Source organism: Haplochromis burtoni, unplaced genomic scaffold, assembly GCF_018398535.1.
Source record: "Haplochromis burtoni strain Fernald_Lab_line unplaced genomic scaffold, NCSU_Asbu1 Contig_237, whole genome shotgun sequence".
NCBI classification, from domain to species: Eukaryota; Metazoa; Chordata; class Actinopteri; order Cichliformes; family Cichlidae; genus Haplochromis; species Haplochromis burtoni.
In genome coordinates this window covers 515,005-531,350 of record NW_024582598.1, presented here as the reverse complement: position 1 = coordinate 531,350, position 16,346 = coordinate 515,005, and the positions used below count along the sequence as shown (strand labels likewise).

General features: G+C 40.6%; 1 protein-coding gene across 4 annotated transcripts in view; it reads left to right on the top strand.

The window, feature by feature from the left end:
* Positions 1 to 9,343: 9,343 nt before the first annotated feature.
* Positions 9,344 to 16,346, top strand: part of bcam (basal cell adhesion molecule (Lutheran blood group)) — a 47,613-nt gene continuing 40,610 nt past the window's right edge. For 3 of the 4 annotated variants that reach the window (XM_042227011.1, XM_042227010.1, XM_042227008.1), the window contains exon 1: positions 9,344 to 9,699. In XM_042227011.1, coding sequence (XP_042082945.1) covers positions 9,636 to 9,699 — 64 coding nt within the window. In that variant the 5' untranslated portion in view covers positions 9,344 to 9,635. The remainder of the gene's footprint in view (positions 9,700 to 16,346) is intronic. The other variant, XM_042227009.1, reaches the window with a different exon arrangement.

The window sequence follows — 16,346 nt, the reverse complement described above, 5'->3', positions numbered from 1 at the left end:
TCTGTCTGCATTTTTCAAATCAGCTTCTAAGGTTCAAGGTCTGGCCATCTCTGAGGCCAGTCTGAGTTTATTCACATGAACCTTGTCTCGCCTATTAGAGTTTGTGTGTGGGGGCACTTTCCTGTCTGTGTGGGAACATTTGGTGTCTTTGAGATAGTCTTGATTGAGTTTTACACAATTTTAGGTCTGCCATCTCAATTTTCTACATTTCCCCAAAACATCTTTATTTGCTCTTTCACCTTTCTCCCGACATTTCCTCACCCTTCACTTTGTTGCTGTTTAACTCTGTTTCCTTTACCCCCATTATCCACCCACCCACTCCCTCTACTCAGCTGGTGGGCCAGCCAGGAGGCTGTGCATGCATTTGAGGAGCGTAATCTGCTTTTTCTCTCATTCCCATTTCCATTTCAATCCTCCGTTCACAGCTGGAACCAAGGCACTCTGCATGCAGATGAGTAAGAGTTGACTTTTTCCAGAAAGTATATTCAGACACAAGATGGGCAGGAGATGAGGGGGAGGAGGGGTGGATAAAGAGAGAGAGAGGGACAACTGAAGTTAGAAGATTCAGTCATAAAGAAAAGCAACAGTTACTGACGCGGGGGAAATCGTTCAATTCAAACTCATTGTCATTCAGCCTTAGAGAAATGCACAGAGGAAGATGACATGTTTTTGCAGGTCACAGCATCTCCAAATAAGAACAACACAACAAAGTGACAGGAAAATCAAGTCCATCCATCAAACTCTAGGTTAGAATAAAATCAAATGTAAAAAGCAAAATAGTGAAGCCCATCAAAAAAAAAAAAAAAAAAAACAAGAAAAAAAAGGTGATTGTCTTTTTACTTTGAGAACAGCAATGAGGATTCACCATTCAGAGGTGTATATTTTAAGGTAAGAGAAAAGTGCACCTTGAAATTTGAATAACATGTTGGTCTCTGGGCTTGTGTTTTATTGGAAAAAAAAAAACTGTTTCCATATGGCCTTGTGTTAATTATGGATCTGCTACTTCAGCTAAGACTTAGAAAATCTAAATTATTCCCTGTGTTCTTTGTAACTGGAAAGACTGCAAGAATAGAAACCTTCAAACTGATTTCTTTTGAATAATCGATTTCTTACAGAATTTACACAAAGCTGATTCACACACTACATCACAAAACTCAATAAACCAAACACAAAGATACACTTTCATGCCCCCTGCCTTATGACCATAGACACCTCATGACCATATGACACCTCATGATCAGAGAATTTTGCTCATCTCTATGCATAGTTGAGTGCTGTGTCACCATCCCTCACATCCCGGCAATGATGACACAAGACCACTAGGTCACCACTAAGAATGAGTCTTAACAAGCGGGACCATGTCCATGACATCAGACTTTGGTTAATTAACAGAAGAACAACACGAGTCATGTTGGTGAAGTTATTAATGATGAATGTGCAGTATTGTTTTTGGCTGACTGCACACAGAGAACTTTTGGCTGTCATATGATCTTCCATCATCGCCCACTGTAGAGAGCTCAGATACAAACACATACACACTCATAGATGTTATTGTTGAGGAACAGGGCCCCTAATGCACTCTGCTCAATTGCTTTACAGAGGGCCACTCAGATGTCAGTTGAATCCCACTTATGGTAAAAAACCATCTGCTGTCAGTTGATTAAAATAACAAATATTGATTTGAACAGGCAGCCTCAGCAGCAGAAGTAATTTTGTTATAAGAAGGCAATGAGGTATGACAAAACATACTGACCACTTAATATAGCTATTAAATCTTTATTGTCATATTGAATATTCTTGAATTACAAGATCTCTGAAAAAAAAAAACTTCCTAAATTCAGAAAAATGTAAAAGACATGCTGTTTATCTGTGCACATCATTCAAATAGAAATTAATGGAATGGAAAGTAACCCCCACACCCTGACACACACAGACACACACACACATACATTCTGCCTCCTCTTGTTCTGTCACAGCAGTGTAATATACAGCCTTGCTACTAGCCTCATTCCTGTTGGCAACCCGCAACAGAGTTGCATTAAATCTCATCATGCCAAACGGTCTGCCCAGCACAGCAAGTCAGGTTAGACAAACTGCACTGCTGATCAGTGGGGACCTACCAGCCTGCAAAGCACTCACTGTTTCTTTTATTGACAGAAGCCTCTTTCAGCTATTCTTGTTCTTCTTTTCCACTCTCTACATCTTCTGCCCCAAGTTGATTTAATGCAGTCTGAAGCACATAACTCTCCCCTACTGTTTCCCTTCATTCAGTCGATATCTTATGATCCAGGCTGTCTTGAATCTTCTCTCTTTTTTCACACTATCTCTGCCCTTAAAAAGATCTAACTAACCTGCTCCCGCACTTCTTTTTGCCTTCATCTTTCCTGTTCCCTTGCACTAATTAATTCTTTACAACACCTCTCCACAAACCATCATTTCCCTTCCTTTCCTTTCTAGCCTACCTCTCCTCTCCCTTAATGCCCTCCTGTGGAGCCACAGAAGTCTGTATTGAAGACAACACTTGGCCACAGTCTGTGAGCGTGTGTCATGGTTCTCCAACCCCACTGCACAGTCTTTGTGGCAGTAATGCCATAATTACCCCCCATTACGGGCAACAGAGATGGAGAGAGAGGTATGTTCAAAGCGAAAGATACAGGGAGAGACGGGGGGTCGATGCGATGAGAGATGGAGGTGGGGGTACAGATCGGCTGAACGGAGGGATGAGTGAGGGTGAAAATGCTGGAGTGTGTCAGAAATAGTGAGAAAAACAGTGAAAGACGTTTGGGGATTAATATGGTGGTCAATAGATAAATCACAATGGACACAGTCTTGGAGCTGGTGTGTCTCAGGGGACAGTCCCACCCCTGATGTGAAGAGTGACATTAGTAGAGATGCAATATCTTAAGCTTCGTTGGACACACATAGATGGGCCACTCCCTTTAAACACAGAAAACAAACACATGGACATGTAGGTGGAAGAAAAAAAATCAAGGAGCACAAGAGAAACATGGAGTCAGATATAGTTTATCTCAAATCATAAGCTCGTCATCAGATTGCAATTAAAAGGCCATGTAAACACAAAAGTTCTGGAGTTAAAAGCATCAATATTCCACCTACTTCCTACTAAACCCCCAAATACTAAATCAGAAAACTTGCCCTGATCAAACATCTTCTTTTGGTGATTTAGAATTTATAAGCAGCTGAATTATAGAACACAGCTGAAATATATATAATTTATATTATCTGTAGAGGCAGTTATAACATAATGGATAGAACATCAACTTCTGTCAGGGTGGAATTTTTCCAGTGTTGAGCATCTTACTTCGGATAGCGATACCTCCTAGAATTGAGCTCAAAGCACAGCATGTTTGCACAAACACTTGTGTGTTCATTTGGGAATGTACACAGCAAAATAGCATTTAAATTGCAAGATAACAATGCTTTGGGTCCTATCAGGAAAAACCACCAAAACAGCTAAAGATGCAAATAAAGTGTCTTCATAAATACACCATTTAGGCTTGACAGGGATGCTAAGGCTTTCATACTGCTGTTGTAACCCCGGGGAGGACACAGAGAAATTGCAATTGCCCACAATTCATTGAGTGGATGATTAATATTCTTCAAAATGGTTTATGTATTCATGTTCAAAGCTTCAGGGTTTGAATGCAGAGACAACGCCAACGTAGAGTTGGTGTAGGCATGATAAAGTCCACACTGCCCAGCAGGCATGGAGGATTATGAGTGTGTATTTGTAAGCAACTTAAAGTGCAATGCAGAGACTTTGAAGGCAAAAGAGCTGATTCCTAATTAATTTCCCTCTGAAAGCTACATTTACATGCATTGCAGAAAAAGACGGCGTTCAAGAGTATAAAAGATTAAGCTGCATGAAAAGCCTAAAAATATATTATTTTGTAGAGCCACATTTATATGGTCTTGCTTGTAAAACCCTTTCGGTTCAGTCTGTTGTTCATCCTTTCTGCACCCAGACTTAATTTCTTTTCAAAACCACGAGCTTCTATTTATTGCTTTATAACCTTTTTGTGATGAGCAAAAATACAGTGCATTAATTAGTGTGCTATAACAGGGAGATCAAATGGTATTGGTTTAATTTCATATGATATTATGTATAGAATTAAATACATTGCATTATGTTTATCATTGTTCTGTTGAAAATAACTGTGAAAGCTGAAAAACAGATGTTTGTGTCTTAATTATAGTTTTTTTTAGTTGTTGTTTTGACAATTTGGTGTAAACAATATGACAGCATGCATCCTGCTTTGTATCAATGGCTCAGGTTGTTGTTGGTGGTGTTGGTGTAATGGAGTGGGGGATATTTTTATTGGGATACTTTAGCCCCCTAAGTAGCAACTGAGCAGTATTCAAACACCACAGAATACTTGACTATTGTTGCTCATCCATTTATAACCACAGTGTAGACATCTTCTGATGGCTGCTTCCAGCAGGACAATGCACCATGTGACAAAGCTCAGATCATCTCAAACTGATTTCAACATTACAGTGAAAATAGCCTCCACAACCTCTAATAGAGCACATTTGGGATGTGGTAGAACTGGAGATTTGGCTCATGATTGTGCGGCTGACAAAGCTGCAATAACTGTGATGCTATATGTACCAAAATCTCTGAGAGATTTTTCCTGCACCTTGTTTAATCCATGCCATGACAAGGAAAGGGGGAGGAGTGGAAAACATTGCTGGGCAGAAAGCTGCTTGGATTACAGTTTTTAGCCTGATACTGCCAGGCCCAACTTGGGAAAAGTGGAAGAAAATTGATGGACTGTATATGGAGTGGCTCCAACATTTGACTGTACATTACGTCATCACTCTCTGCTGCTGCAGTAGGCGGTATAATTCCAACCTTGTGCATTAAAACGGTACTGTAGAATGCTATCATAAAGGACATTTGTTCCTTGTCCCTTGCTCCTTGTTCTTGTGTGACCAATTTATTGTCAAAGACGCTGCCAGCAGTTGACCACAGAGATGAACTTTATGATGCAGTTTCCTGCTCAGTAGGCACAGAGGCGGGTATGTGACCACTATATTGTTCGGCATCATTTCCTGGAACTTGGCCCTGTTTAAAGTGAGCATAACAGATTTCCCTCCCACAGAGTTACTGTCAGAGTGTTTAGTATAATGCATGGTGCCTGGCTCCGAGTCAGGCAGAATCCACTGTGAAAGACAGAAACATATACTGAAAGGGGTTGTCCCAATGACACCCATTAGGGAAATTTAACAAAGTGCTGGATTTCACTTTGTCTGGTTTTAACCAACACTGCATTCACACCACCCGGAGATGTTTTGTAACAGAGTACTTTTGTTGGGCTCATTTAGGTAAATGACTGGAACAGAAAACAGAAATGATGCCAGGTGAATCATGGTGATGGTGCTCTTGATTGCAATTTTTCATGGTGATGGTGCTCTATTGATCAACAGAGCCACTTGGAAGAAATGTGAGTGATATGAGACTGCAGCATCCCGAGTTTCCATTTCACTCAGAAATGCTTCATCACTGTGCAAATCCTGCACTGTGACTCACACGCCACTATGTATGATTGCTTGGAAAATAGCTATGTGATCATCTATTGCTCAGCCAAGAAGAAAGAGGCCAAAAGAAGAATGGTTGAAAGGGGGTAATAGAGACACATAGAGACACTGGAGTGGACAGAGATGGAAGGCACATATGGAAAGAGAGGCCAAGAGTGAGACAAAAGGATAGATCAAAGAATCATGGTGGGATGTGAAAGATGGCGCTACAGCACATCATTCTTTCTTTCCTGCATTGTGGAGGCATGAGAATTTATGCAAGATTACAGCTACCTTCACTTTTTATCTTTTCCCCTCTTTTTTTCTCTGCCTATACTTTGCTATAATTCCCCAGGGCTATATGTTACCCATCCCCTGACTTTGGAATTACAGTTCTTCCCTCCTCTTCCACTTCTAATCTGTTCCCTTCATTATTCTTTCATTACACATCTCTGTTTCCTTTGTAGTGTCTCTGTGTCTCAGTTCCTCTTTATCCCTTTGCTTTAGGCTGATGTGTCAAATATTCTCTCTGTCAGGTAGCTTAATTTTTGACATGGGGTAAGGGTGGGAAATCACATAAAACAAGGGACTATAAAGTAGTCTGTCGGATTTAGTTTTTGAAGGTGTGTCAGTGTCTTATACGGAAGTTCAATGAGTGTCTAAAAATGCTGACAAGTGTTGATGCTTGCAGAATTCCTACAAGTTGTGACAATAATACAAATTTTGCAAGTTGTTTTAAAGATACTTGTTAAGGAAAATCAAAATTAAAAACTGGCCACTTTACTGGTGCAGTTAAGAGAATGAACGTTTTGCGCTTGGCAAATGTTATCATATGATCTGAATATGGTGAACAATGGGTCAGTAAACATACTTTCCACTTTTCCAGTCATCTTGGTCGACCGTCTTTGTTTTCTTGCAAAGACACCGGAGGCTACTTCAACCAGTCTTTGTTCCCTGAACTCGAAGATGGCTGATGTGTCTGTTTCTTGTCACGAGCTGGGGGTGGGAGTACGAGATGTGCGACAAGGCTGTTGATATAAGAAAACTGGTTGTATAACCAAAGAGCACCATCCAGCATCCCCATCTACTGTCTGTCGTCACTGAAAACTTGTACCTGGGCACCTGTTCTTTTGTTTATGAAATGAATCTCAGTGCAGCTTAGGATTAGGAAGTGTCCTATTCAGCATTCTCTGATATTTGTTAGTGATGGAATCAGGAGAAATAAAATCTACCCGGGATGTGATGTTAAAGAGACACTTGAGTCTGAAAACAGTGCTTTTAAATTATTGGCCAAACTGCATTCCAGTCCTAGTCTAAGTGTATGAACTTTGGATAGTGACCAAAACAGTTAGCTGACTCATGCAGCTAGCATACGTTTCCTTTGCAGAGCAAGGTGCCTGGACATCCAGTGCTTGGAGTAAGACTCTTTAGATGGACCGAGTTGCATTGTGGCATTATTAATTTATTAATGGATGTCCTTTTGGAGGGATTCTGTGGATGTTTAATCCCACCTAGATTGGAAACATACCAAGGATCTTGTATGAAGCTGGAAGACAGCAGGCATATGGGTTACCTTTCTTGCTCTGCGCTAGTTATGAAATAGGTCCCAGGGAGCTGCAATAAATGGGTTAATGGAGTGCATTTAATTTTTTTAAGTCAGCTATTAAGAAACAAATCAGTATAATGGCAATATTTAGAGGCAAGCAGAAATCGTCTTGATTAAAGGCTGCAAATGAAGCAATGGCCTTCTCAAAAAGTGTGGGCTTTTGGTGTTATATTGGGTCATTTCAATGCTATGCTGAGACCAGCACCAGCACGATCATTTATATTTTCACAGGGCTTGACTTTTGAACACATGTTTATATTTATACTAATTATGACAGCTGCAATTCTTGAGTAACATTTGAATATACAATTCTGTAATTAGTTGGCTTAAAGTGGATGAAATAGTAATTGTTTAAACAAGCACAAGTACATTCATTTCATTGAACCACTCATCTTACGCAGTTTTAACAAAAACTGGTTTCATTTTTAATATGTTTCACTTTTGTGTCACCTGGAACAAATCGACCATTCTGCTGGCTTCAGCAAATAGTAACCACACTAATCACTTTATGTATTAATGGACTGGGTACATACACTTCCACTATTTTCTTCCTGCATATTCCTTACCTCTACAGTACTTATCTCTCTCGTTGCCACCTGCTTATTACTTTGTTTCCTTCATTCCTCAATTGCACGGACTTGTATAATCCACTTCAGTCTCATACTTTGTCCTCTTTCATCCTAATCACTTCTCCCTTCAGCTGCAGCTCCATTAGGTAATGAGTCAATACAGCTACTGTATCTATGACTAAAAGCCTTTTGTAAAAATGCCCTATTCTTGGATAAGTCAACGTAATCCACAGCTATGCAGGATGATAAGTCGTATTTAAGTTGGTGCAAGACTGATTACTTCTTCCACCATATGACAGACGTCTTGTTAGTAAATCTCTACAGCATGGAGAGATGATTATGGCTGGGTCGATATCAGGGACGAGTGGCTGTATTGATGTTAGATAGCTGATGGGAAGAATTTCTTCCCTCCCTCCTTCATAGCCAGAAACACAGTGAAGAAAAGAGAGTTTAGAAGAATCAAAGTGTCTAAGTGTGCACAAGCTGCCTTAGTCTTAGCTACTTCCCAGGAACCCTGTCAAGTGTAGAGAGAGCTGTTTGGGATCCAGCCAACCCCATCAACAAATCACATCCATTGCTAGTGTAGATCTATAAATAAGTCTATGTTAAAGTAGAGCAAGTTTGCAAGGATCCTATCGCCTTTCCTCTTTGAACAGGACTGAAAAAATATTAACGAGCACTTTTGAGCCAACTATGTTTGGAATGCGTGTCTTTGAGTGCAACTGCTCCACAAGGGGGCTATTATTACCTGCAGGGAGTGTCGATTGTTTAGAGCTGCTCATGGTCATCAAGTCCCCCGCTAGAAAGAAACTGCAGCTGGGTAGATGTTTATGTTGTCTTCAGATCGTAAACCCATGGTGGTTTTTGTTTTTCAGTTCCAAGCTTATGGGATTTGACATCAATCAGTTTCATCGGTCAGGCAAGATCCACTCCCAGCACAAAGACTTGTATGACTATACTGTGGATAAGCCACTTAGATCCTCATGATAATTGTTTATGTGAGCAGTAAATACCAAAATAGGCTGTGGCACACCCTTTAAAAACCCAAAGAGATTCTGAAGAGATTTCATGTCTAAGAATGAATGGTATGTCTGTCAATGACAGACAGCTTATCTTGCTCCAAGAAATGGCCTCCAGTTGCTTTGAAAATGAAAAACATTATTTGCAATATATGCAAGTTGGGGATGTTCCACGTTAAGGGTCTAAGCAGGGCAGGAAATTTAAGAAGAATATTATGGATGGGCATGGGTTGTTCTAAAGCCTATTTTATTAAGGCCATTTATTTATTTATTTAGCTAAGTCATTACCTTCTCAATGTCCTGGTCAAACACATACTTTAAGCTTTGGCCCATGTCTAGATTGAATTCAAAGGTTCCTAGACAAACCAAACTATTAATTATGACTGTGATTCAACGTTATGCATTTCATAGCGTGTTCCTTATAAGCTTAGTTAGATTTTTACGTAAGGGGTAAGGGGTACTCTTTTTGAGCTGAGAGTCAGTGAGGCTCATGATAAAATCACTTTTAACTTCCCTTTAAGAGATCCTGCGGGCCCCCATGGACATATAGGCCCACGATTAGTCAGGCAAGTCTTTTCATTGCAAGGGAGAGAGAGAGGGAGAGAGAGAGAGAGGAAGGAGGGGTTGTTTTGAGCGGAGAGGGGGTCACCTTTTGTGCAAATATATCAACCAAGTAGACTGCCACCAGCATCAAATTTCCGTGTGTGTGTGTGAGAGAGAGACACGAAGAGTGCGCTGGACTCGTTTTCCAGAGTGAGCGAGCGACAGAGAGTGAGAGAGGTTCAGAAAGCTTTGGAGCGTTTAAAGAAGAAACGACTTGCTGCTGTGCAACATTTCCACTCTGTTCACCCTTAAAAGACACCGTAAATACATTTTCCCGAAAAAGTTGGAAACGCGGCCATGGACGGGATAACATACGGACGCACGCTGCTCTTGTGCACCTTGCTCCTCTGGGTATTTCAAGGTAAGTGTCTTTAGTACTTTCCGTTATATTTTAAACGGACTCACTCCTGATTAACTTTCCCATGCTGATGACAGCGTGCTGACAGGATTTCTATGCCTTCGGGCTGAAAATGTATACTTTCTTTTTTTTAGTAGGGGAGTCCGACTTTGAGATGTCCGCCGCTTAAGCCACAAACCTGTCTGTCGGCTGCGTGCCGCAGCGGCTTATTAAGTTCTGAGCTATTTCATTAAGTTTGCCGTGTCTGTAATTTATTGTTTTTTCCTGAGAAACCGTAACCGACTTATTTACAAATGAGTGAAGCAGGACAAACCGAATCTAGTGGAAACCGGATTTATTCCCGGTTCAGCTTTGCACCAGACACAGGTTGCGCAGTCTCGATGAGTTGTTCACTAACGGGATGTTGCATGTTGCGCCTTTGGCTTTGTGTGGATGTGCGGGAGTTGCATTTCTGCAGCTAAATGCACTTTTTGACTGCGGTACGTTAGTTTGATGTGCTACCCCCCCCCCCAAAAAAAAAAAAAAAAACCCAGAAAAAAAAACCGAAACCCGACAACAGCAACAACAACACACAAACAAACAAACAAACAAAACGCCCCCCAACAAGAAAAAAAGATGTCCAAGTTCAGATAAAGTAGCCCGTAGCTGGAAGAGAATCTACAAAAAGCTTTAAATCCTCTGATCACTTCAGTGAATCTCTTACCCTGGAGTGAAAGTCATAAGCTTTTATTGTGAAGACCATGTTGCTCCTCTCTTATTCTGTCTCATTCACGTCTGGCTGCTGCGGTGCAGTTTCCAGCGCTTTGATGTCTGATCTGCGGGATTTTCTGTCTCCTGTGTTGGCAGTGAGCCTTACCCTAAGCACCCCTAGGTGCTGCCAGAGAAACTAAGCCAGTTTAAATGCAACTTGATTTTGGCCTTGCATGTTCTTTGTCAGAGAAAAGTTTAGGATTGTGATCAAAGCCCATATTTCAGAGAGATGATGTGGCGCTGCATCAGGTTTATAGCTGTTCTAAGTGTGGCTGAGGCGATCTCTCCTCATAATATCACTGTAATATTTCATTGCTTAATTTCCTTAAAACATCGACTACATCATGATTTTTTTGGCCTTTTCCACATGCATGAAAAAGGTAGAGGTGTAGTCAAGAGTGGTAGCTTTGTGGTTGTCTATGGCAATAATAGACATTGTGGGTTCAGCACTTAAGATGACCTGAAGGATGATGGTTATCTTTTTGTCTTTTCTTACACTCTGTTTCCTGCATCACATCACAACAGTTGTGCTTTGCTGTCTGTTTGCCCTTTATTGAGCTTTAAACAGGTACCTACAAAAAAAGTGCCCTGTAATTAATGAAGTAAGTAGTGCATCACGCATCAGGCAGCTGTGCCGCATTGATTTAAAGGCTTGGCTCCAGGTGCTGTGCTCCCCCTACCCGCCTGCCCCATTCCCTCTGTGCCACGCCCTAGAGTTGCTGCTGGAAGGTCTGCTTAAGTCTGAGGATAAATCTTTCCTTTCCTTTTTTCCTTGGAGGTAAAGTTTGTCGAAGTTCTCTTTTTCTTTGTCTTTCTTTTGGCTTGGCTTTGTCTAATAATACCATCTTGTTATCTTGGGATTGTTTCATACAGACCTGCATCCTCAAGTCTGCTGTCTCTTAAGTAGAGATTGTGAACATAGGAGAAGTTAAACTTTAATGCCAGTCAGGGCATTTCACTTCCACTTGCATTTCCATTTTCTACATGCAAGCAGTGCAAGCTCCAACTGTGTCAGTGGTGAACATGGACCTGAGCTAAATAGAACAGATGCACAAATATAAACCACCCGGTAGTCATATTTTATAGTTTGTTTGAGACTGTTCGGGCATGGGAAAAAAAGTTATCTACAAATGGTACAACCACTCATGATAGCCACAGATACCATGACAGCACCCTCTACTGACTGTAAACATTTTGACAGGAACAGTGAAGGAAGTGAGGAGTTACAGAACTTCAAAGTGCGCAACGAAGAAGGTCAGAGAGGATTACAGTCACTGGAAAAGTTGGACTATTAAAAGATATCATAATTATTTCTGAGGTTAAAATGTAAAAGGACAGTAAAATTATTCTTTTGGTAATGATATTTATTTCTACTTTTTTTCTATCACAGTCTGAGTGCTAAAGACGGATACAGTTTATAGAGGCTTAGGATTTATTTATTTATTTATTTATTTTAGGTCTTACCATCTATGTGTACTGGAGCCAACGGGCACCTCTACATTGGATGTGTTGGATGCACATGCTCTTAGTTTACTCAAAAGGAAAAAGGCCGTATGTACGGGCATGCCAGTAATTATTTAAGTGACACATGTGTATGTGTACTATGGCAGCCTGGATCACCCTTAGGTGCTCAGCATGCTGACACCCTGAGTCATACTGACCCACTGACCCGTTCACTCACACATTCCTCTCGTAAGAATCAGCATTGAAAAAATTTGTAAGTCTGTTGGAAATTAGCAACACAATATTTACACCGGAGACAAAAAAAAGCAATTAGAAAAAATTTAATTGGTGAAGTTAGTGTTTTGTGTTATTGCTTTTGTAAAATATAAACAGTAAAGTTGCTGAAGTTTAAGGTTGTTTTAAGTATACTTACAGGTTATAGCCTCCCACACCCCCCAATACCTCTAGAAGACACACTCTGTGATGCAGAGTAAAGAAAAGCAGAGTTTAAGTCAACAGTGCGTTCTTTGTGGTTGTGTGTATGACAAAAATGATAAGAGTATTTTTTTTTGGGAATTTACTGTAAATGTTTGTCTCAACTTTTTATCTGTGACCAACCTGTGGTGTTAGAAAGAGCCTGTGGTCTTGGTGTAGATGATGGTGGTTGACTTTCTCACACTATGCTTCCTGCAATGTCTTTCTCTGGCATCCCTAATAGAAACAAATGCAGTTTTCATGAATTAAAAAAAAAAATCAGAATCTGTCATTTTTAACCAAACATTAAGCTTTTTAACTTATGTTTTCTTAAGTTCACTTACTTTAATGGATATTTTATTTCCAATTGGACCCTTCACGCCTCAAAAAGTGCCCTGTAATACAGTACATTTATAGTCAACAGTGGCTTCTTTGTGGTTTTGTATGTGTCAAAAATAAGTTTATCAAAATTTGTTAGTGGGTATTTGCACAAGTTGTGTTAACGCCATAGCTATGATCAGCCAGTGGTAATTTAAAGGAACATGTGGTCGTGGTGCCCATACTCTTTTCATCCTTTCTCATGCTGTGCTTCCTTTTTTGGAGAAAAAGTTTCTTAAAGTTCTGTTGTCAGTGTTTTTGTGTTGTTTGTGTTGTAAAACACACACATTAAAGTGACTGTAAAGGTTTTTTTTTATCCTAATGAAAAGTACTGTGGGATTATGGTAAAAACTACTAAAGATAGTCAAGATGGTTACAAACAAGTGAAGAGAATCATTGTGACAAGCATCAGCTGAGTTCAAGGTGTTATCCCCTAACATGTACGGTCAGCCTCTTTGTCTAACACCGCCCTAATTCCCACAGTCATTTCCTCACGTTTAATTTCTGTGCCCCCCTGCCAGACCAGCTTCAAAAGTGCACCCCCTGCAGTGATGTGTAATTATTATGGTATTAGGTCAGAAAAAGAGCCATTTAGCCGCAAGGAGGTAGAATCTAGAAGACCTTTTTCACGGCTGTCCTGGGTCACTTGGTTTGAATTTTGAGGAACCACACGCTTGTATCCATTCTTAACTTTGTGAATCCTATAATGGATATGTTTGCACTGAAAGAACCCAAAAACATAGATACCTAGTTAATGTGCACTGCACTGGAGTCTGATGTTCAATACTGGGAAGAAGCAACATACGTATCTCAGTGTTATTTAAGCCTCTAGGGGTGGTGGGTTTGGAGTGGGAAGGCTGTAATTATGATGTTTGGGAATATATGTGTCTGTGTGACAGTAACGAAATAAATCACTGATGGAATGAGAGGCATACCTGTGGACGCGTCATAGCTTGCCCTGCGATGTGTGTGTTTGTTTGTCTTCACCTCAAATTCTATGGAAAAGGACTTCCTTTCTCACTTTAAAGCCCCCTCTGACCGCAATTCACAGGCAGTAATCCACATATAAACAAACAGTTAAAATGCGCGTTTCACCTCACCATCTCGAGGCAGTTTTATAGGTGAAAAGCTGGAGACTCTTCACTGCCAGGTTGCATTCTTGTGCTTTAAATGGATTTGACTCAGTCGAACAACCTCTGGCCACAAATTGAACATTATTCAGTAAAAGTAAAGGGCACATTCAGGTTTGACTTGTGGTTGGAAGTCCATTTAGTAATCACTGGGTTTAGAGAAGGGAATTTTAGCATGCCCGCTAGTGTTTATAATTCGCAGTGAGTAAAACGTTAAAGCCCTTTGCAGCAGTTCGATAGGGCGCTAATGTTAGCTCGTGAGCTGGCACTCAGCCCTGATAGTCTACTGGGAATCTACAGATGGTAGACTGTGTGGTTAATCTTGGAAAAATCAGTCAGTAAGAACGAGAGAAGGATGTGGCTCGCAAATGTAATGGAAAAGTTTTTTGTCACTCTCATATATAACAAGAGTGTCAGAATGGCAAGGCAAAACTGTGATTACACACACACACACGCAAACAAAAGGTCTGTTTCTCCAGATTTGCTTTGTCTATGTTCCCATCTCTCTCACTCTATAATCATGTTTCATATTATTTGTCTCATCTTTGTATTCCTCTGTCTGCTTTACATGCTGTCTTGGTCTGTTGGTCTTTATATCTTGATCTTTATATATCTAAGTCCCTGCATTATGACTTATAAAGATTTAATGTTTCTTTTTTCTTTATTTTGTTGGTGAGGCTTCTGGTTGCTTTTACACCCATCTCTAGAGCTGTTATATGACAGATTTTTGGCCACTAGACACATCCTTGTTTTGCACTTTCCAGTGCACTCATTTCAGTAATCATGTCTGTCTCTGTCACAGTTTGCATTTGAATATTTATTTAGATTTGTTTTAGTAGAAAAATATTAAAGCTACTACTTTATAATAATGCCACAAATATTAAGCAGTAACCAATGTAATCATATGGTTTGGCCTGTTTGTTTTAAGGCTTGCCATTAGTGGATGTGTAAAGAACGAAGGAAGGAAGCGGAGAGGAAGGGTAGGATGGAGACAGATCAAGGGATGGGATGAGAGATGATTACAGCTCACTATTGTCTTGCCACTGTGTAGTCTTGTTCTTCTTATCCCAGGGGAGGAAGTTGACAGCAGTGGGTAATTTCAAATACAACCTTGAAAAGAAGCACTTCCTTAATTGTGCGTCCTTGCCTCAAAATGTGTATATGTGGTGGCAAATTGGGGCTGGCGGTTACAATTCAGGGTTGCAGCAAAATTGAAAATTCACACAAAGCTTTTTCAAGAGACGAGGTTAAGTGCTACCAGTCCATTTAGCAGGAGAGTGCCGAAGCAACATGCAGATAAAAACCGTTATGTCTCACTGTGTTTGGGGGAGGAAGGTACAAAATAGGAGCAATGGCTTGAGCTCTTTTATATATCCAGTGTTTTAATCTGTGCCATAAAACAAAAACGAGCTACAGTCATTTGTTTCTGCCACACAACATGGATTCGCAAATCCTGTCCTGTGCAGTAGTTTTCGGCAATCAAATAGCAGCCAAGAGACAGATAAAACTGACAAAAGTGATAAAGGCAGAGATAGCGGGAGTAAGATCAGTCAGACTGAGTGTGTCTGGATTGACGAATGCCAATTAGGAACGGGGAATGTCACGGAGAAAGCCTGCATCTGTGGCCAAGAAGATCATTTTCTTGGCAGTGGAGAAGAAATCCTAACCCCTGTGCCCCTCCAACCTTAAAGCCTCCATCTGACTGTTGGCTGGCAGAAGGTCCTCAGGGAGCCCCGCAAGCTGTTGCTTTTCAGACATCAACAGTTGCCTCAGCAGCAGTTGTTGAATGCAACCCCTCCAAAAAAGCCCTGTCACCCCCCTTCCTTCACACACTAACACTTGGGGTCCATTACCACCTTGTGTCTTTCCATACCACTGGCTTTGTCTGGTATGGCGAAAGGCGAGAGTAAAATTGTAGAACTAGTGCTGTGAATGCACTCGGAACTAAACTTGGTTGGTCTGTGGTTCATTGTGTATTTATCAAACATTTTAATAAAGGCTACTGAAAAATGAGGGTGAATTTTTACACACTTCATGTGCCACTAAAGTATAGTTTTCTAAATGTGGACAGAGACCTGAATGGACCCCTCTCCCAGGAATTGTTTCGAGGGTGGGGCTGCACTATAGTGGAGCCTCGAGGGATTTTTACTTCTTTTATCTGTATCACATAATGATAAGAAGGAGATGAGGGTGACTTGAAGTTCAGTAGGTAACAGAGTTTTTTCTATTTACTCAAACTTCTCCGGTGGTTTTCCCAAACCTCAATGAGTAATCTGCCTTTTAAGCCACATTTCATGCCCTATCACCCTGTTCCATCTGTCAGAACATTCTTGTGCCCCTTGAGTTTAATCTAGTTAATGGTTAAACACCAGTGGTTAACCTCTCCAGTATGATTGGTCACTGTTTGACAATGAGATCTTATTGCTTTAACTAGGCCATGGGGACCTGGGAGACTGGAGTAGTGAACATTAATCC